This window comes from Bombina bombina, chromosome 3, assembly GCF_027579735.1.
Source record: "Bombina bombina isolate aBomBom1 chromosome 3, aBomBom1.pri, whole genome shotgun sequence".
In the NCBI taxonomy this organism is placed as follows: domain Eukaryota; kingdom Metazoa; phylum Chordata; class Amphibia; order Anura; family Bombinatoridae; genus Bombina; species Bombina bombina.
Genome location: NC_069501.1, coordinates 862,812,034 through 862,834,529, shown reverse-complemented (window position 1 = coordinate 862,834,529; position 22,496 = coordinate 862,812,034). Strand labels below are relative to the sequence as shown.

Below are 22,496 nucleotides of genomic sequence, written 5' to 3'. Positions count from 1 at the left end.
AACAGACAAAGCCTTCTTTATGGATTCAGAAACAAAATCTCTTATGTTATCAGGAACATTCTGCACCTTAGATGTTGAGGGAACTGCAACAGGCAATGGTACATCACTAAAGGAAATATTATCTGCTTTAACAAGTTTGTCATGACAATTATTACAAACAACAGCTGGAGGAATAGCTACCAAAAGTTTACAGCAGATACACTTAGCTTTGGTAGATCCAGCAGGCAGTGGTTTTCCTGTAGTATCTTCTGGCTCAGATGCAACGTGAGACATCTTGCAATATGTAAGAGAAAAAACAACATATAAAGCAAAATAGATCAAATTCCTTATAAGACAGTTTCAGGAATGGGAAAAAAATGCCAAACATCAAGCTTCTAGCAACCAGAAGCAAATGAAAAATGAGACTGAAATAATGTGGAGACAAAAGCGACGCCCATATTTTTTGGCGCCAAATAAGACGCCCACATTATTTGGCGCCTAAATGCTTTTGGCGCCAAAAATGACGCCACATCCGGAACGCCGACATTTTTGGTGCAAAATAACGTCAAAAATGACGCAACTTCCGGCGACACGTATGACGCCGGAAACGGAAAAGAATTTTTGCGCCAAAAAAGCCCGCGCCAAGAATGACGCAATAAAATGAAGCATTTTCAGCCCCCGCGAGCCTAACAGCCCACAGGGAAAAAAGTCAAATTTTTGAGGTAAGAAAAAAATATGATAATTTAAAGCATAATCCCAAATATGAAACTGACTGTCTGGAAATAAGGAAAGTTGAACATTCTGAGTCAAGGCAAATAAATGTTTGAATACATATATTTAGAACTTTATAAATAAAGTGCCCAACCATAGCTTAGAGTGTCACAGAAAATAAGACTTACTTACCCCAGGACACTCATCTACATGTTTGTAGAAAGCCAAACCAGTACTGAAACGAGAATCAGTAGAGGAAATGGTAAATATAAGAGTATATCGTCGATCTGAAAAGGGAGGTAAGAGATGAATCTCTACGACCGATAACAGAGAACCTTATGAAATAGACCCCGTAGAAGGAGATCACTGCATTCAATAGGCAATACTCCTCACATCCCTCTGACATTCACTGCACGCTGAGAGGAAAACCGGGCTCCAACTTGCTGCGGAGCGCATATCAACGTAGAATCTAGCACAAACTTACTTCACCACCTCCCTTGGAGGCAAAGTTTGTAAAACTGATTTGTGGGTGTGGTGAGGGGTGTATTTATAGGCATTTTAAGGTTTGGGAAACTTTGCCCCTCCTGGTAGGAATGTATATCCCATACGTCACTAGCTCATGGACTCTTGTTAATTACATGAAAGAAATCTGTTTTTAGGACAAATATTGATGGAGTATTTCCCCAGCGCTTAATAGTTAGGGTACTCAAACCACTAAAAACACTGATCTAGATGGAAACAGTAGAGAAGCGCTGCTATACAATCAGCTATGCTGAAATGGCCGCTTCTGCGCTGAGGGAGAAGAGCACAATAGAAAAGTGGCAGGAAAATCTCTTAACTCTAGTGCCAGAATGGAGTGTTGCATGCTCCAACCCGCCAGAATATAGAAAGAAAAACCTGTGCCAAGAGGCGTCAGAGCGCGCTCTCTAAAGGTATAATATACTCGGTAGCATTAAAGAGGAAGTACACTATAGTTGAGGGAAAGAAAAAAAAATGATCAGCTACAAGCGGATGATAGAAGCACACTTAAGCCCCAATGTAACTGTAAAAAGGCTGTTCTTACTGACAAACACAAAATGTGAGGCATACCACACATAATAACATCAACTATGCTTACCAGATAATTTCCTTTCCATCTGTATGAGGAGAGTCCACGGCTTCATTCCTTACTTGTGGGAATACTGAACCCAGCCACCAGGAGGAGGCAAAGACACCCCAGCCAAAGGCTTAAATAATTTCTCCACTTTCCTCATCCCCAGTCATTCTGCCGAGTGAAGAAGGAACAGTAGGAGAAATATCAGGGTATAAATGGTGCCAAAAGAACAAAAATTTTGGTCCACCCAACGGAGAAAACGAGTGGGGGCCGTGGACTCTCCTCATACAGATGGAAAGGAAATTATCTCGTAAGCATAATTTATGTTTTCCATCTTAATATGAGGAGAGTCCACGGCTTCATTCCTTACTTGTGGGAAACATATAACCAAGCTCTAAAGGACACTGAATGAAAACAGGAGGCTAAAACGAGAGGCGGGCCCTATTCTGAGGGCACCACAGCCTGCAAAACCGTTCTCCCAAAAGATGCTTCAGCCGAAGCAAAAACGTCAAACTTGTAACATTTTTAAAAGATATGTAAGGAGAACCAGGTTACAAATCTGCTCCATAGATGCCTTATTCTTGAACAGGAAGCCACTGCTCTAGTAGAATGAGCCTTAATCCTCTGAGGAGGCTTATGTCCCACTGTTTCATAAGTTAAGCGAATAATGCTCCTGAACCAAAAAGACAAGAAAGTGGACAAGGCTTTCTGCCCCTTACGCTTCCCAGAGTATACAACAAACAAAGAAGAAGTCTGTCTAAACTCCTTAGTGGCTTGAAGATAGAACTTCAAGGCCCCGAATTACATACAAATTATGAAGTAACCGCTCCTTCGAAGAAGAAAGGCTAGGACACAAGGAAGGAACAACAATCTCCTGATTAATGTTTCAATCAGAAACAACCTTAGGAAGAAAACCTAACCCAGTACGAAGAACAGCCTTATCAGCATGGAATACTAGGTAAGGGGGCTCACATTGCAAGGCAGCCATCTCAGATACTCTGCGTGCCGAGGCAATAGCCAGTAAAAAGAGAACCTTCCAAGATAATAATTTAATCTCAAGGCCGTGCATAGGCTCAAACGAAGCCCTCTGCAAAACCTTAAGAACAAGATTTAAGCTCCAAGGAGGAGCGCTAGGTCGAAACAGGTCTGATTCTAGACAGAAACTGAACAAAGGACTGGACGTCTGGAAGCTCAGCGAACCTCTTGTGCAGAAATATGTCCCTTAAGAGAGCTAGCCGAAAGGCCCTTCTCCAGACTATCCTGGAGAAAAGAATGAATCCTGGAAACCCTGACCTTATGCCAGGGAAATCCATGCTCTTCACACCAGAATAAGTAGGTCCTCTACACCTGCGACGAGTAACCGGCTTACCGGCTTGAATGAGAGTATCAATAACTCTCTCAGAAAAACCTCTCTTGGCGAGGACTAAGCGTCCAATCTCCACGCAGTCAGCCTCAGAGAATCTAGATTTTGATGAAGAAAAGGACCTTGTTCCAGCAGATCCCTGCGACAAGGTAACTTCCATGGAGGAGAAGATGACATCCCCACTAGATCCGTGAACCACATCCTTCGCGGCCAATCAGTATCACTCACGCCTGCTCCTGTTTGATGCGGGCCACTACGCGAGGAAGGAGTGGTAACGTCGGAAAAAGGTAGATTAGACTGAACCTCCAAGGCACTGCTAATGCATCTATTAGCTCCGCCTGAGGATCCCTGGACCTCGACCCATATCTGGCCTCCGCCCACTCCAGAATCCAAAATATGTCCCTCATTGCTAGGGAGCTTCTCGTTCCCCCCTGATGGCTGATGTAAGCTACCAAGGTTATGTTGTCTGATTGGAATCTGATAAACTGGGTCAAACCCAGAAGGGGCCAAGCCTTCAGAGTATTGAAGATCGCTCAAAGTTCCAGAATGTTGATCAGGAGGAGGGATTCATCTCGAGTCCACAGGCCCTGTGCCTATTCTGGCACCCCAAACAGCTCCCCATCTGGAGAGACTCGCGTCCATAGGATAAATACATCTAGCAAAAGGTTTCTTAGCCTGAATCAAGGTGTCAATAACCTTGTCAGAGAAAACTCTCTGAGACAGAATTCAGGGTTCAATTGCCATGCCTTCAAATTCAGAGTTTTGAGGTGGGCACAAGGACATCTGAACCAGATCTGCAAACTAAATCCTGCGAGGCCATGCTGGAGCAATCAGAATCGCTTAGGCTTGTTCCTGCTTGATTCTTGCTCTGCATAGTAAAACACGTGGAAGAAAAATGTTAATTGGGTTGAACAACCAACCAATCTATCAGATTTGCATTAATCTCCTCCCCCGGTCCTAAGATCCTTAATCACACACTGAATAGGTTACAGCAGCACAGGAACAGGAAAGGAAAGGCACGCTTAAAAGGTAAACCCTTATCGCACCTGTACTACCAGTGAGAGCTAAAGCCTATAACCCGAAGGGAAAAAGGAGAAACTTTGTGCAGATTAAGGAAAATACAATGAGTATGGCTCCAAAGTGACTTCTGAGTGTGCTAAGCCGACCAAGCTAAACACCAATCAACACCAGAATTTTAGTTGTTTAAAAAAAAAAAAGATAATCCCTTTATTACCCATTCCCCAGTTTTGCATAACCAACACTGTTATAGAAATACACTTTTTACCTCTGTGATTACCTTGTATCTAAGCCTCTGCAGACTGCCCCCTTATTTCAGTTATTTTGACAGACTTGAATTTTAGCCAATCAGTGCTCACTCTAGGGTAACTTCATGTGCATGAGCTCAATGTTATCTATATGAAACACATGAACTAATGCCCTCTAGTGGTCAAAATGCATTCAGATTAGAGGCAGTCTTCAAGGTCTAATAAATTAGCATATGAACCTCCTATGTTTAGCTTTTAACTAAGAATACCAATAGAACAAAGCAAAATTGGTGATAAAAGTAAATTGGAAAGTTATTTAAAAGTTTTTTTGGACTTGACTGTCCCTTTAAAGCAACAATAACCTTAAAAAATACATTATTTTTAAAAGTGCCTAAAAGTGAGATCAACTGCTAATATAAGGGGTATGGTGTACAAATGTATGCCCTCAGACTATGTGAAGCATGTGTACATGTTTATACTAATAGTCAGTGGGCTATGACTATGCAAAGTATTTAAAAGGACAGGAAACCCCCCTAAAAAATATGATTTGGATAGAACATAAATTTTAAACAACTTTCAAATTGACTTTTATTATCAAATTTGTTTCATTATCTTGTTATCCTTTGCTGAAGGAACAGTATAGCATAGTTAACCAATCACAAGAGACAAAGCACATTTGAAAATATAAGTAAAAGTGCCCTAAAATGACAGGCTTTATCTGAATCATTCAAGTTTCATTTTGCTTTCCTAGATCCTTTAACTGTAAGTGCCTTCGGGCCACACTGTGCTTACCTCAGTTGCAGCAACTTGCTTCCAGGAGATGTTTCCATCTTAGGCAGTGCAGGCTCAAGGCCAAGGATCCTAAATCATTAACAGCTTCTACAACCTAGGGGATTGGTGGACAAGTCCCTATTTCACCTAGGGAGGGCTGTGGATGCCACAAGGAATAGCTCACTGTAGTCAAGGATATTAGTTCACATGTCCACATTTCACCTTGGGTGCCTGTGGCAATTTTACTGAGAAAATACATTTTCACTGCCTGGCTGATAACTCCTTGTTTTCCCCTCTGACTGACAGGTTACTGCAAGGAGGAACTGGGCCTCAGATCGCTTACAGGACCCCTCTCAACGACGAGTAGATCTGCACTTTACTTTCACCTCACTCCTCATCAAGGGGGCAAAGAAAATGACTAAGGACCATGGGTAGTGGGAGGGATTTAAAGCTCTGGTGTGTTGAGGTTTCTATTGCCTCCTCCTAGTGGCCAGGAAGGGAATATTCCCGCATGTGAAGGCAGGTGGCCTCTTACCATGCGATAAAAGAAACCATAACATTATATGGAACAAAACTTTTAAGTTCCAAACCACATTAAACATTTAACAGTAGTGTAACTTTGTAAGGAGAAGTGTTAAGGGACAGAGCATATATTTTCTTTAAAAGCTTGTTGCCAGTCCTATACAAAATGGCTGACAAATGCATTATACAGCAAACTAACATTATTCAACAAAACATGGATCCCATGTAATAAAAATGAAACGTACTACTATATTATATAAAAAAAAAGGTAAAAAAATATACTAGGACTAGAACTGCAGGCTGAGCATACTAATCGTCACATAAGTAGTGTAAAGTCTAACTACTAGCGTAAATCTGGTTCTAAGTATTACAATAAACTAGAGGTTCTGAATCTGTAGTATCTGATTTCATGATTACAAAGGACTTTGGGTTTTAGAACATTGCAGTAATTATTCCAAATAACAGGTAAAAAACCATTAACAGAACACATCCTGCAAAAATTGTGGTGTTTTTCGTAAAAATAACAATTCTAAACAAACAGAAACAGGTTTCTGTACAGCCCATTATTTCTTACAGTAGCTGCTGCTGCACAAAAAGCATTTATGTTTATTATATTAGCCATTTTCTAACATTTCACTGTACTGAATACTTACCAAATTAGCCATGACTATAGTGTCCATCACAACAGGATCATTTTTTAGGCCTAATGTGAACTGAAGACCTCTTGGAGGCTGCCCAGTGGTCACATCAAAGCAGTGTCCTTCCAGTAACAAATACTCTAGTTCATAATGAGCAGTAACAATGCCATCAATCTGTGAAGATCAGAATAATGGTCACCTTATATTGTATTTAACAAAAACAATTTATTTAAAGAGATTGATTTGTTAGAACGTTATATTATCCCTTATTTTACTGTTTAACTGTTTCAAAAAGGTTAATGACTTAAAAGTTACATTCCTGGAGCACCCGCTCATCCTACTCCAGATAAAGACAAGGTCAGTGATTGAATACGTGCGTATAACTGCTTTTTATTCACTCAGCTGTATTATCCAGGGTGACACACTTTAACTATATTTTTTTCTTTATTTTTAATTGTTTTTATAAATCACTTTATCAAAATAAATCATTGTTTTATTTCTAAAACCGAATGTCCTTTAATTGTGTTGTGCCTGATTGTGCTTTTAGTGACTGGATCATATGTATGTGTACCTGCTTTTTATTTGCTCATCCGCTGAAACAAGAGCGCAACTTTAACAATGATTTTTTTTTAAATAATACGCTATATTAAATGAGAGAATTTTATTTTTATACAAGAAAATGAATGTAATTGTGTTGTGCCTGAGTACTAAAGAAAAGAATACATTTTCTTTCGCAAGCATACTCACATCTTGCAAATGAATGTTATCGAGATCACCTGAGCTCTGCACTGCTTCTACCAACCAGCTCTCGGGGGTGATCATATTTAAAGTGAGAAGTGGTGATTCAGGCATGTCCAAAAACTTTGCAGTAGGCCCCAATGAAAGGCTGTTATTACTTAAGAATGTCACTTCGGGTTCAAGGACAAGACGGTAAAAGCTATAAACAGATTTTGAGAGACGTATTTAGTACATCTGAGATCAAAGGGGGACATCTTAAAATGTACTCAATTAATAACTGTCTAGTTGTGGTTTCAAGACAATTTGCTGTGCTTTACAATACAAAGACAGCATTAACACAATCGTCTTCTATTGTATAAATAATCACACAGGGATCATTAACTTGTTTACCTAATGTCTATCTTCCTCCACAAATAAACGCTATCATTTCATAGATACAAATGACCTCACTGACAGTTTTTTAAAGCAACCTTCATACAACTAGCATGAAGAAAGGTCAAAGTATTTATATAAACAACTTGACTTTACCTTTTTAAAGGCATTTCTGACAGTTTGGATTTGCAATTCATGAACATAGTTAGCTTCATATTTATAAGACGGCCAAGTACCTGAAAAAAAAATTATATTTAAAAAACAAACAAAAAAAAACACAATTATTTGGATAATCTTTATAAACATATGTGAAATTTGTGTGTGTAAACTAAGCTTAAAGGGATACTAAACCTAAATTGATTCAGATAGAGCATGCAATTTTAAGCAACTTTCTAATTTACTCCTATTATTACATTTTCTTCATTGTCTTGCTATCTTTATTTAAAAAAGCAGGAATTTAAAGCTTAGGGGCCAACCCATTTTAAGTTTAGCACCCTGTATAGCGCTTGCTTAATGGTGGCTGCATTTAGCAAACCAATTAGCAAGCATAACCCAGGTCTGAACCAAAAAAACTATTTGGCACTTAAGCTTTACATTCCTGCTTTTTAAATAAAGATAGCAAGAGAAAGAAGACAATAGCACCCTGTATAGAGTAAATTAGAAAGTTGCTTAAAATTGCATGCTCTATCTGAATTATTAAAGAAAAAAAAGAAAGAAAGAAGAAGGGTTCAGTGTCCCTTTAACACTTGAATTATAGTAAGTGTAAAGCATGTGTAAAGTCATTCTAAGTACTAAAGATTTCTTACTGATTTAATGAAATTATAAAAACTGTAACAACATACAATCAAAAAATGCGACAACTTCTGTGCTTCTCTTGAAAGAGGGTCGACCACAGCTAGGACATCAAAATAAGGGCCATCATGTTGGGGATCAATTTTTATCAAACTGAAAAAAGAAAAGAAAAAGTCATAAAATAAATTGGCATTGGTAAAGAGGGGTGACTAAACAATTTGACTGAGTTCCTGTCGAAACTAAAAATAAAAGACTAACAAAACCAAAAAAAAAATGTCATCAGGATTTTAAATAAAAGTTTGCACTTTGTACAACTGCACATGCAATTTTTTTTTGGATATCAGATAAATTGTATTTGCTCAGAGCAACAAGGATCCACGCTCCATGAAACCAACAACAAAATAAAGCTAGTGGTGTCTGTCACACCCCATATATAAGCTGTAAGACACCCATCTCTGGAATGGTTTTATGATATAGTTATATATGATTTATTTGCATTATGAAGTTGTGATATAATAACATTGTTGTGAGATATTTGTCATTGTTATGCTAATACTAGGCTTGTGCATTTGGATCCTTCAATCTTTTCGGAGATGGATTGATACTGGTGCAAGATCACCACATTAAGATCTGTGCAAATCCATATCTAAACTTGGTGATCTTGCACCAGAATCAATCCAGCTCCGAAATGAGACGAATAGCTATTACTTCCTCTTTCTGATCCAAATGAAGGATCCGGATGCACAAGCCTAGCTAATAACCTGGCAGATGAAAGTGACACAGAACCCCACACTAGATAGAGGTGAATATAGTCATTTTACAACAATCACCTGCATCTTTAATGCACATAAAGCTTGTAATTTAAGAGGGCAGACCCCCCTCATTCAAACGAAGGGCCGGTCAAACCATTTGCTAAAATAAACCCTCCTGATGCATTCTCTCTAACAAGATGATGAGATAAATTGACACTATCTGGTAGAGATATATGGAAGAAAAGCATTTGCCTAAAAATAGCCATCAAAACAGATTTAGATGACTATAACAATAACTACATATTATTGTCACCATTTGATTACCTTAGAACATAAATGTGTACCTGTGTTGTTGCTTGATGAATCTTATATCTTGCCTTGACTCACTTTTGGGAATTGATGACAACAGAGAGTCCACCTTCATAACCAAGTCACTTAGACTACTTTAAAATTAAAATATAAAAAATATTTTTAATACTTTTAACAGCTTTAAAACATTAACAAGAAAGGAAATAACATTTTTAAAAAAAAAACAATACCAAATATATTTAAAGTTTGGCAGGAATTTTAAGGTTGCAATATTACTGACCTTAATGTGTAAATAGCATTTTAAAATGGTACATTACTATATGTTTGCCTTATTAATTTGATAGTTGAAGCAGAAAATTCATGCATGTGTATGTAGATGTCAATATAGTTGAAATTAGTAAACACATTTTTTTATTTACAACCACATTTGTATTTTTTTTTTTTTTTAAACAGTAGATTTTCATAAACGTCATTCATTTGTATAAACAAATGCCGAATATGGCCCTGGGTAGCAGCATTCAGCTATTTTTGGCGCCAGATATATTTATGTAATAGAGCAACACAAAAAGATCTGTGCAAATCCAGATCTGTGTGTGTCGCACTATTACATGAATATATATCCGGAGCCGGAAAAAGCCAAATGCCGCTACCCACGGACCATATTCGGCATTTGTTTATACAAATGAATGCCAAATATGAAAAACTACACATCTAAAAGTGATTTTAAAGTGCAAGCCCCTTTTATTATGGAATTTGAGTATATTTCATTTTGTTCAACACTGCATCAAAAGCATAAAATTATTTACCAAGAAGCAAAAGTATATCTACTGTATATTATAGGAGCTATACTGATAAGATTATAAACATATGAAATAATAATTGTGCTTGTCAGATTTATTCAGATATTACTTTAATTATAACAAATAGGGACTAGAGTTAATTTGTCGTAGTAATAAAGATGAATTGGTCTTTTTAGATATAACAACAGATAGGATAATAAGAGTGAAAAGATTCTAGATACAGTCGCGCAATTTGAAAAATCAGATACAAAAATGTTAAAAACCCAAATTGTAGTTTGAAAGACGTTTATCTCATTATGCTGAGTTCTTAATGTGAAGGAGAGATTCCTACATTACAATATAAGGTCTAAAAAAAAATCCAAAAGATTTTGCATGATTTCTCTCCATGCAGACGATCTTTTGAATATCAGACCCTAAATGAGTTGTGGATAAAGTAGCTATAACTGCACATTTATAATTCCATACTCTAAAACAAAATATATGCTTAACTAATACATTTCTTTCTTTCATAGTGGTGAGAGTCAACAAGTCATTACTCCTGGGATTTAACTCCTGGTCACTAGAGGAGGGAAAGATCTCCAAAACTCCAAGAGAACTTAATCCCCCACCCCATCATCTCTGGTATGTCAAGCAAGGAAAAGTAGAAAGGTAGGAAAGAACAAAACAGTGAAAATGAAATGCAAACTAGAACTGCTGCCAGAAAAATAAATAAAAAAATAATGAAAATGGGAGGTTCTCATGGACTCTCATCACCATAAATTTATCAGGTAAGCATACATTTTGTTTTCTTTCATAAGGTGAGTCCACAAGTCATTACTCATGGGAACCAATATCCAAGCTGTGAATTGCACAAGTAAGTTTGGCAGAACAAAACATTTTTCAAAGACAAGCACCTAATGTCCAGACACTGCTGCCTGGAGGACTTTTCTACCAAGAGTAATTTCAAAAGAAGAAAACGCATCAAAATGGTAGAAAGTAGTCAAAGTATGTAAGAATGGGCTGTAATGCATTTTGGGGAAAACTTTCCCAAATACAAGTAAGCCTTGCGAATCAAATGTTTCAGCCAGGAAGCTAAAGTAACGCTGTGGCCTACTGAGCTTTCCATGGATCAGAGAAATGAACACATTTAAAGGATTGCCTAAAATCCTTTGTGGCCTGCAAATAGAATTGAAATGTTCTCACTACATATTTCGAGGATAAGGGCAAAAGAATATAACAAAATCTCCCAATTGATATTTTCCAAAGAAACTAGCTTCGGACAGAAATCATATTTAGCTCTTAAAACCACCTTATACTGGTAAAACAAATAAGATAAATAAATTGTGGGGACATAGGAGCACCACCCAAAGGGGGCTTAAGTGTGCTGGTGGAAAATCTGGGCCCAAAGAGATTATCAATATGGGTGTATAATGGCCAAAAAACAACACATAGTACTGCATTACTAAAAAGCGTAGAAATAACACATAGTACTGTATTAATAACACATAGTACTGTATTAATAAGGAGCGTAGAAATAGGGTGAAAATACAGACAATAAGGAACATATAAAAACATATGTTGTATATAAAAACAGTTTTAATCCAAGGAATATATGGAACAAGATTGCCAGAACTCTGTGGTAATCTAGCAGAGTTATTAACACTCTAGAGTAAAATGTTTAAAAAGCAACAGTGAAAAACATATGTCAAACATATGACAAAATAAGTGTATAACAAAAAAGAGCAATAAACAAAATAATGAATGATATTAATGAATCTGAGCTCAGATAAAGGGACATCCCATATATAAAGCGACACTATAGTCCCAAAGTCTATACAGTCACAAAGAGTCACTAAGAGTAAAACATCCAGTGGAGGTCCAATGTGGAAGGATCCAGAGAAGAGAGGAAAATACTTTTATCCAGGGGAGGAAAATCTTTTATCCAAAACTTCTGGTTCAGAGTAAGAACATCTAAAGGTACCTGTGGAACAATAAACAAACAGATGCACAAAAACAAAAAAAGCTAACTAAACTAAAAGGAAAAGTGCTCACCATATACAAATAGGAACTCAGGCTGGTATGTCACAGGAGGTCAACGTGTTTCGGTCGACAGAGAGGCTTTTATCAAGACTATACCAGCTTAATTTAGAGTTGTACTATTTAAAGGCTAATTTAGCCAATCAAAGAGAGGGGTTGTGGCGAGTTTTAGGCGCCAAATGTCTGGTTAGATACTTCCGGGTAAGTAAACACTTCCAGGTAGCTAAGCTCCAGAGCCACCATTTTGGTTAGGGGCAAAAAATGAGTGGCCAATTGTTTCAAATAGTAAATGGTACTTATCTAGATAATGTATAGTGTTTATGATATACATGGTCCAAAAATATGAAAGAGTATATGCAATATACTTTAAGATATAGAGAGTGTTTTACCAGAAGAAGACTTCCGGGTAGAAGTGACTAAATTGCCATTTTATTTAAGGGCAAAAATGGTCGATATCTTTTAACCAGTTTTATTGGATGCAAATAAATAAATAAGTAAATCGTGTGCAGTGATAGCGCTATAGTAGCGTGTGTTCTATGCCAAAATGCCTTTATATGGTGATTCAGTGTCGAGTTGTATGGATTATTAAAAAGTAAAAGACAGTGCAGAGGGGCGCCATTTTAGATAAGGGCAAAGTAGTTAAAATAATAAAAGACAGTGCAGAGGGGCGCCATTTTGGTTAAGGGCAAGGTAGTTAAAATAATAATCGTAATAGTAAAAGAAAGTGCAGTGAAGCGCCATTTTGGATAAGGACAAGGGAATTAAAATAATAGTTATAATAGTGGATATGACTCTCACAATGAGGGACTATTTATTGTGAAATATAGAAAAGAAAAAAAAGAAGACATAAAAAAAAATAGGAACAGACCATTATATAAGGATCCAATGACAATTTTGCATTCCATCGTCTGTACATAATGTCAGTACATTAATCACATGAAGTTACAATAAATAAAGATACAATGTATGCATGCACCAACAAAGTAATTCACAATAGTTAAAAGTGAAAATAACAGTAACAGTCTGTAAAGTTATCTTAAAGATGCAGCCTATAGCGGTTGAGTAAGATATTTTACATACAGATTGGAAACATTTGTGCAAACATTTATCAAACCTCTATTTTTAAGATTTTGGGAAAAAAGCTCAACTAAGAGTTTGCACATAAATTAAAAAGAACACACTTTGTTGCGATTATCACATGAGGGGATTAAGCATATCTGCGGATATTATAAAAACGTATGTATGAAAGGCATACATACATGCATACATGAAAAATAAAATATATAAAGTATATATATATATATATATAAAATATATATAGAATAGTTAGTTTTACACGTTCATTATTAGTTGTAGTGAAAGGTGTTCACTTAAGGTTGTTTGTTGTTGGTTGCTAAGATACGGGCACTGTCTGATGATGTATGCTAAGTGTTGTGCAACACCTGCACTAGGTGATTAAGGTGAATGGGTATTTAAGGCTGTGTATAGCATTGATTCTTGTTGTCAGTTTGAAAACGGAGGTAAAACTCCAAAACGTTACATCATAAGGAATAAAACTTTATCCTCATTAAACCCCGCGAGTGCCTTCCTTTTTGCGATATGTTGGATCTGAGAATTATGCAGGATCTCTTTGATGTGCACCCCGGTGGTTCAAAGGTTACCGTGAGTACTAGGCCATGCTATAAAGACTATATATATATATATATATATATATATATATATATCAATCTGTTCCAAACTTTGTTGGATGTGAACCGCCTTATTAGGAATTTAACTCTAAAAAAACATTTTGGTGTGGGAGACATGACTCCAAGTAGTGTGGAGGGAGCAACATCACAGAATCAAGAGAATAATACTCTTTATGATTTCAACGAACTCTGTGATGTGGTGGCCCTACACTCCTTGGAGAATGAGTCTAGAAATTACTCCAACACCATCAATAGGGAATCCAGTTTTAAGAATAATTCGACCTTTTATCCCATTCAAAACAGAAGAACCATTTTGGAAACCTTCCAACAAAGGGTTGAAACAGATTTGATTAATTTGGCCGATTCATGCACTGACATTAAACATAACCTATCCTTTAACCAAAGAAAAGCATTGAGCGACCTCGAGAAAAACAACAACTTGGTCATACGCACCCCAGATAAGGGCGGTGCGGTTGTAGTTATGAATAGGGTCGATTATGTGGCTGAGGCCAATCGCCAACTGCATAATCCGCATGATTACGTCAAATTGGATAAAGACCCTACACGAGCCTACCAACTAGAACTCAAAAACATTTTGGATGATGGTAGGGAACAGGGGTACTTAGATGATCAGACAGTGGCATATCTATACGTAACACATCCTCGGACCCCCTGTTTCCACCATCTTCCCAAAGTTCACAAATCTGTCACCAATGTACAAGGAAGGCCCATTGTGAGTGGCATCGGTTCACTTTTAGAACATCTGTCACAATGGACCGATTCCATCTTACAGCCCTTGGTAACACAATTGGCATCCCATTTGAAGGACACCAAACATGTCATCAACATTGTAGAACAGTTCAAGTGGGTGAGTGGCTATATGTGGCTTACTGTGGCTGTTGCCGCATTGTATTCTTCCATTCCCCATAACAAGGGATTAGAAGTGATACAATTCTTTCTGCACATTTTTTTATTCCAACTATAGTACTGATTTACAGACCTTCATTTTAAGAGTGGTGAAGTTTCTCCTAACCCACAATTTTTTTCAATTTGAGGGGGATTGCTATCTCCAGAGGTGCGGCACAGCTATGGGAGCAAAATTTGCCCCATCCTACACCAACTTATATCTAGGCTGGTGGGAGCTGTGCCGCATCTATGGAGATGGCAATCCTCACAAAGACAGCATACAATTGTATTACAGGTACATAGATGACCTGTTATTGGTCTGGAAGGGGTCAGAGGAAAGCATTGAATTATTCATGACTTACCTTAATGACAACGACATGGGTTTGAGATTCACTCATGAAACTAATCCTGTGGGAACACATTTTTTGGATTTATCACTCAGAGGTACCATAGGGAAAAAGGTTACTACATGCGTGTATCACAAACCCATAACAGGAAACACCATACTCCATGGCAAGAGCTGCTATCCAAAGCAGATAAGGTTTGCGATAGCCAAGGGCCAAGTAATTAGGCTTAAGCGCAATTGCTCTGACCCTTTGGAATTTAAAAATAAGGCAGGTGATCTCAAATTAAATCTGAGAAAAAGAAAATATCCACAAAGGGATTTGGACAAAGCAGAGGCAGTAGTGGAAAGCATTCCAAGGTCTGAATTACTCAAATATAATAGAACATCAGAGAAGGAAGTATCAGCAAATGATAGAGTAAATTTTGTAACCAAATACAGTTCCCAATACTATGATATCTGTAAAATAGTAAGAAATTATTTTTCACTACTTGCGGCGGATGACCAATTACAAAAAGTTGTCAAAACAGGAATCAGATGTTCATACAAAAAGAGTAAAACTCTAGGGTCCATATTAGCACCCACCCAATTGAAGAAACCATCCAATACTAATAGTTCATGGCTTACACATGTAGGCATGTACAGATGTGGGAGCCACCACTGTCGTCCTTGAGAGTTTGTACAAGTTACAAAAGAGTTTGAATCTGTGGCACATGATACAAAATATGACATACGTGCCTGTCTGAATTGTAGAACCACTCATGTGATATATCTGATAACTTGTACAGCATGCAGGAAACAGTACGTGGGTCTCACGTCAAGGGACGTAAATACCTGAATCAGGTTACATCTTTTCACGATAAGTCAAGGCAAGGCCACCACTCCGCTTGTGCAACATTTTGCTCAAAAACACAAAAGCACACTAAATACTTTTAGGTGGTGTGCCATCGAAAAAGTGGTATTGCCTTAATCGTGGTGGTGACCTCGAGCAACTTTTAGCAAAAAGAGAAATCGTTTGGATTTTCAAATTAGACACCAGAGTTCCCGAAAGGATTAAACTCCAGATTTGACCTAATCAACTATTGGGAATAAATTCAATAAGTGCAAAGAAATGTTATATATTTTGCATTCAAACACTATTTTGTGGGCAACAGTATCAAATTAACTAGTCCAGTCACCTAATAACTAACAAACACAGATACAGAAGGCAGTAGTGTGACCAGTCACTTATATACAGAAGTCTGATATCAGGCTAGCCAATTACACATAATCTGGTACACATGACATCACTCCTTATTAAATGTAGTAAATTCAATGGATTAACATTTACACTTTACTAAGTTTATGTCCCAGCTGTTACATTCTATACAACAAATTGGAGGTTCACAATTAAAGGGACAGTCTAGTCCAAAAAAAAACTTTCATGATTCAGATAGGGCATGTAATTTTAAACAATTTTCCAATTTACTTTTATCACTAATTTTTCTTTGTTCTCTTGGTATTCTTAGTTGAAAGCTAAACCTAGGAAGTTCATATGCTAATTTCTTAGACCTTGAAGGCCGTCTCTTAAGAATGCATTTTAACAGGTTTTTCACAACTAGAGGGTGTTAGTTCACGTTTTTCATATAGACAACACTGTGCTCATGCACGTGAAGTTACCTGGGAGCCATCACTGATTGGCTAAACTGCAAGTCTGTCAAAAGAACTGAAATAAAGGAAAATATAACTGTGTTGATTATGCAAAACTGAGGAATGGGTAAAAAAGGGATTATCTATCTTTTAAAACAATAACAATTCTGGTGTAGACTGTCCCTTTAATATATTGTACCCAATTTGACATATAAGGACCAGGCAAATTCTTGTATGGCTTAGTAGTGTGTCATTTACCCCCACATAGGGTTAGGGGAATCAAGAACAATTTCACTTATGGTATATGTGACAATTTACATACTTGTCAAATTCTACAAATGTCAGTATAAGATTTTCCTATAGGTCTAAGGGTGTAACACATGTCATTTAGTTCTTCTGCAGTATAGTCGACTTACCCTTTGAGGAAGGCAACTCTTAATTAGTATACAGCAAGTACACGGAATGATATAGAGTCATGTCAGAAAATACTATAGAAAATGACAGCAAGTAGAATACATTACACATTACGCACTGTGAGTCCTAATTTATGTGCTGCAGTCTGTATCTTGAGCCTGTTTATCATTGTGCCAAAATATGGGTTGTTAAATGTTTAGCATAAACTAATGTAACTATTTCCTTATGTAAATATTGCTAATGCAAAGAAACATTCACCTATGGATTTATTGGCATGGTTTAATAATCAGGGTACCCAAACAGCCAACTATGTTATATATCAAATTGTGTTCATATACATATATTCTAGCTGACATTAAGCATTGAGTAGCGCAATTGTGTTTTTAATTACCAATTAACTATGAGCCAATAGGATTATTGTATCTTCTTTTAAATAGCAGTAGCAAACACAGCACTATAGGCTATGACTACGGCTTAACCGCCAAAACGCGTAAGCCCAGTGCTGCGCTCACTCTGCTAAGCTGCAGTGATTTCCATTATTTGTATCGTTTTAATACAAAAATAAAGGTCATATTACTTTTGATGATCTATATATATATATATATATATATAAAAAAAATGTAGCAAAGAAGCACTCACTGAACTTGTTCCAACTGTGACAAAAGTTTAATGCAAAATAGTGACGTTTCGGGACAGCAACAGTCCCTTCCTCTGACCAGTTAACAATGTGAAAAAACAGCCCTTAAATAGGCTCCAAATTACCCTCCTCTAGTGTTTGACCAATCACGGCCAAAGATACATAACACACCCTTCATAGTGACCAATGGCAATCAATGATAGAAAGCCACCTATACATACTGTGAAACATGTGTATAACAAAACAACAGAAATACAATTTAAGCATGGAACCCTGTATCCTCAATAGAAAGGGGCAATCTCACTCCAATCTGGCACAATTATATATATATATATATATATATATATATATATATATATATATATATATATATATATACAGTGGATATAAAGTCTACACACCCCTGTTAAAATGGCAGGTTTCTGTGATGTAAAAAATGTAGACAATGATAAATCATTTCAGAACTTTTTCCACCTTTAATGTGACCTATAAACTACACAACTCAATTGAAAAACAAACTGAAATCTTTAACCCTTTGACTGCTAATGACGGCTCTGAGCCGTCACAGAGTTTCCCACTCTGGTGCTAATGACGGCTCAGAGCCGTCACTAGCACTCTCCCAGCTTGAGGGAGATCTGGGGGCTCCCACCCGCTCCTACCCCGGCGATCATGCCTGTATAGTGACAGGCATCGCCAGGGCTTCCCGTTTTGCGTGATGATGTCACTGCGCAACTTTATTTATAATTAACAATGTTAAGTATAGGAGCAGGGGGCATGCTGCTTAGAATCCTGTATCTCAGGCATCTAAGCAGCTACAGGCCACCAAGACCCACCATTGGAAAGGTAATCGCCTAACCTTTCAGTGTACAGTGTAACTCTTGGGGGTCTGAAAAAAGAAAAAAAAAGTAAAAAAAAAATTTGTTCAAAAAATAGAAAGAAAAAAAAAAAACCTTAAAAAATCTTGGCACCCAGGTGGGAAAGTGCTTAGCACTCAAAAGATTAAAGGGACACTGAACCCAATTTTTTTCTTTTGTAATTCAGAAAGAGCATGCAATTTTAAGCAACTTGCTAATTTACTCCTATTATCAATTTTTCTTCGTTCTCTTGCTATCATTATTTGAAAAAGAAGGCATCAAAGCTTTTTTTTTTGGTTTCAGTACTCTGGACAGCACTTTATTATTGGTGGATGAATTTATCCACCAATCATCAAGGACAACCCAGGTTGTTCACCAAAAATGGGCCGGCATCTAAACTTACATTCTTGCATTTCAAATAAAGATACCAAGAGAATGAAGAAAATTTGATAATAGGAGTAAATTAGAAATTTGCTTAAAATTACATACTCAATCTGAATCACAAAATATTTTTTTTGGGTACAGTGTCCCTTTAAGGTGGAGGGAAGTAAACAAAAACAAATAAAATAATGTGGTTGCATAAGTGTGCACACCCTCTTATAATTGGGGATGTAGCCGTGTTCAGAATTAAGCAATCACATTCAAAACCATGTTAAATAAGAGCCATCACACACCTGCCATAATTTAAAGTGCCTCTGATTAACCCTGAATAAAGTTCAGCTGTTCTAGTAGGTCTTTCCTGACATTTTCTTAGTCGTGTCCTACACAAAAGCCATGGTCCGCAGAGAGCTTCAAAAGGATCAAAGGGATCTCATTGTTAAAAGGTATCAGTCAGGAGAAGGGTACAAAAGAATTTAAAGGCATTAGCTATACCATGGAACACAGTGAAGACAGTCATCATCAAGTGGAGAACATATGGCACAAAAATGACATTACCAAGAACTGGATGTCCCTCCAAAATTGATGAAAAGACGAGAAGAAAACTGGTCTGGGAGGCTACCAAGAGGCCTACAGCAACATTAAAGGAGCTGCAGGAATATCTGACAACAATCTCCCGTATTCTTCATATGTTTGGGCTTTGGGGTAGACGGCAAGAGGGAAGCCTTTTCTTACGAAGAAAAACATCCAAGCCCAGCTAAATTTAGCAAAAACACATCTGAAGAATCCCAAAAGCATGTGAGAAAAGGTGTTATGGTCTGATGAAACCAAGGTTGAACTTTTTGGCAATAATTCCATACGATATGTTTGATGCAAAAACAACACTGCATATCACCAAAAGAACACCATACCCACAGTGAAGCATGGTGGTGGTAGCATCATGCTTTGGGGCTGTTTTTCTTCAGCTGGAACTGGGGCCTTATTCAAGGTAAAGGGCATTATGAACTGTTCCAAATACCAGTCAATATTGGCACAAAACCTTCAGGCTTCTGCTAGAAAGCTGAACATGAAGAGGAACTTCATCTTTTAGCATGACAACGACCCAAAGCATACATCCAAATCAACAAAGGAATGGCTTCACCAGAAAAAGATTAAAGTTTTGGAATGGCTCAGCCAGAGCCCAGACCTAAATCCAATCGAAAATCTGTAGGGTGATCTGAAGAGGGCTGTGCACAGGAGATGCCCTCGCAATCTGACAGATTTGGAGTGTTTTTGCAAAGAAGAGTGGGCAAATCTTGCCAAGTCAAGATGTGCCATGCTGACAGACTCATACCCAAAAAGACTGAGTGCTGTAATAAAATCAAAATGTGATCCAACAAAGTATTAGTTTAAGGGTGTGCACACTTATGCTACCATATTTTATTTTTTTATTTTTACTTCCCTTCACCTAAAAGATTTCAGTTTGTTTTTCAATTGAGTTGCATAGTTTATAGGTCACATTAAAGGTGGAAAAAGTTCTGAAATGATTTATCTTTGCCTCATTTTTTTACATCACAGAAACCTGCCATTTTAACAGGGGTGTGTAGACTTTTTATATCCACTGTATATATAAAAGAAGAGTCTGAGTTCCAGGTAAGATACTTGAAGACTATACTTAAAATATGAAATATACATCAGATAATTTCACTGAAAATATGAATTACACATCAAATACTGTGAAAACTAGAAGAAGAGAGGTTCCCACACTAAATTGGGGGTCCATCTAAATTCAACTAATAAGCGGCTACGGTTAAAGGCAAACCCACTATATGAACTATATGTGACAACATGTCACAAAACGGATGAATATGGAAAATAGAAAATAATATTCTGAGGTATGAGAACTTGTCCTGAACTCCTATCTGATCTGTAAAACCAACAGAAGAGAGGAGCTGTGGAATTTACAAACGTGTCTGCTACGGTGTGATCATACTATACTATAGTTTTTAGTGGGCATTTGAACTCCCAATTGTAGACAAAAAGCTCCTAAAGACCCCAAAAAACTAACCTAACAAATCTAGGGTGCTAACAATTAGTGTGAATACACATATCTGCTTACCCAGAGGGAATATGGTAGGAGAGGGAACATTTGTTGGCATGAAATTAAGGGGAGAAAAGGATGGATCACCCTAAAAAAGGATAATGACTATATTGTAAAGAACACAGTGGTTATAAGAGGTGTGTGACTTCGAAGTCCGTATTTAAACCCTTTGGATGAATGCAATCCAACTCAAATATCCATTTGCACTCCGTTAGGAGAAGTTTCTTTTTAAATTCACCTCCTCTCCAATCTTTATGTACCTTACACAGTCCCATAAATTTTAGGGCTTTAGTGTCCCCATTATGCTTCTCCTTAAAGTGCTTGTATAGTGGGGTATCGTCTTTATTCCCCTCTATCTTTAGGAAATGTTCCCTAATACGATCTCTAAGTTGTCTGCATGTCTGGCCCACATACTGTAAACTACAGTCACATTCTAGAAGGTATATAATGCTTTTATCTTAAATATGACATATGTTTTTCACCGTTGTTTTTTAAACATTTTACTCTAGATTGTGAATAACTCTGCTAGATTGCCACAGAGTTCTGGCAATCTTGTTCCATATATTCCTTGGATTAAAACCATTTTTATATATAACATACGTTTTTTTATATTCCTTATCGTCTGTATTTTTCACCCTATTCCTACGCTCCTTATTAATACAGTACTATGTGTTATTTCTATGCTCTTTAGTAATACAGTACTATGTATTGTTGTTTGGCCATTATACACCCATATTGATAATCTCTTTGGGCCCAACTTTTCCACCAGCACACTTAAGCCCCTTTGGGTGGCGCTCCTATGTCCCCACAATTTATTTGTTCTTCTGTACGACCCTGTTAGGTGGTCATTTTTTATAGTGAGTTTGTGTGCTTTGCTCTCCTGATGCTGACTACTAACCATTTTTATTTTAAAACAAATAAGATAATTGGACTCGCAAAAAAGAAGAAACAATTCGAAAACTCCTCTGGCAGAATATATTGCTAAGAGAAACAATACCTTCCAAGACAAGTAGAATGTCCAAATTATGCATAGGTTTAAATGTATAAATTGTCAAAACACTTAGAACTAGATAAGGAGGAGAAATAGATGAAATCACTGGTTTAACCTGACTAAAGATTGAACAAAGCACTGAATATCAGGAAATATAGAAATTTTCTTATGGTATAGCACCAAAAGAGCCACAAATTGTTCCTATAAAGAACTAGCACATAAACCCTTATCTAAACTGTCCTGCAGAAATGGAAGAATTGTTATAATTTTAAAAGAATGCTATCTAAAACCTTTCTTCTCCCAGAAAATATAAACTTTTAAAATCTTGTGATAGATTTTTCTAGTAACAGGCTTTTGAGCCTACATTAAAGGTTGCTACAACAGCATCAGAAAAGCCTCTGTTTTAAAATTAGGAGTTCAATCTCCAAGCCTTCAAGTTGAGAGATTTGAGATCT

At 37.1% G+C, this 22,496-nt stretch overlaps 1 protein-coding gene across 1 annotated transcript in view; it reads right to left on the bottom strand.

The window, feature by feature from the left end:
• Positions 1-22,496, bottom strand: part of UGGT2 (UDP-glucose glycoprotein glucosyltransferase 2) — a 991,813-nt gene that overhangs the window by 206,929 nt on the left and 762,388 nt on the right. Inside the window, exons 24-28 of the mRNA XM_053707835.1 lie at positions 9,341-9,439; positions 8,295-8,397; positions 7,609-7,688; positions 7,090-7,279; positions 6,358-6,516 (exon numbers count right to left, since the gene is read on the bottom strand). Of these exons, the coding sequence (XP_053563810.1) occupies positions 6,358-6,516; positions 7,090-7,279; positions 7,609-7,688; positions 8,295-8,397; positions 9,341-9,439 (631 nt within the window). The remainder of the gene's footprint in view (positions 1-6,357; positions 6,517-7,089; positions 7,280-7,608; positions 7,689-8,294; positions 8,398-9,340; positions 9,440-22,496) is intronic.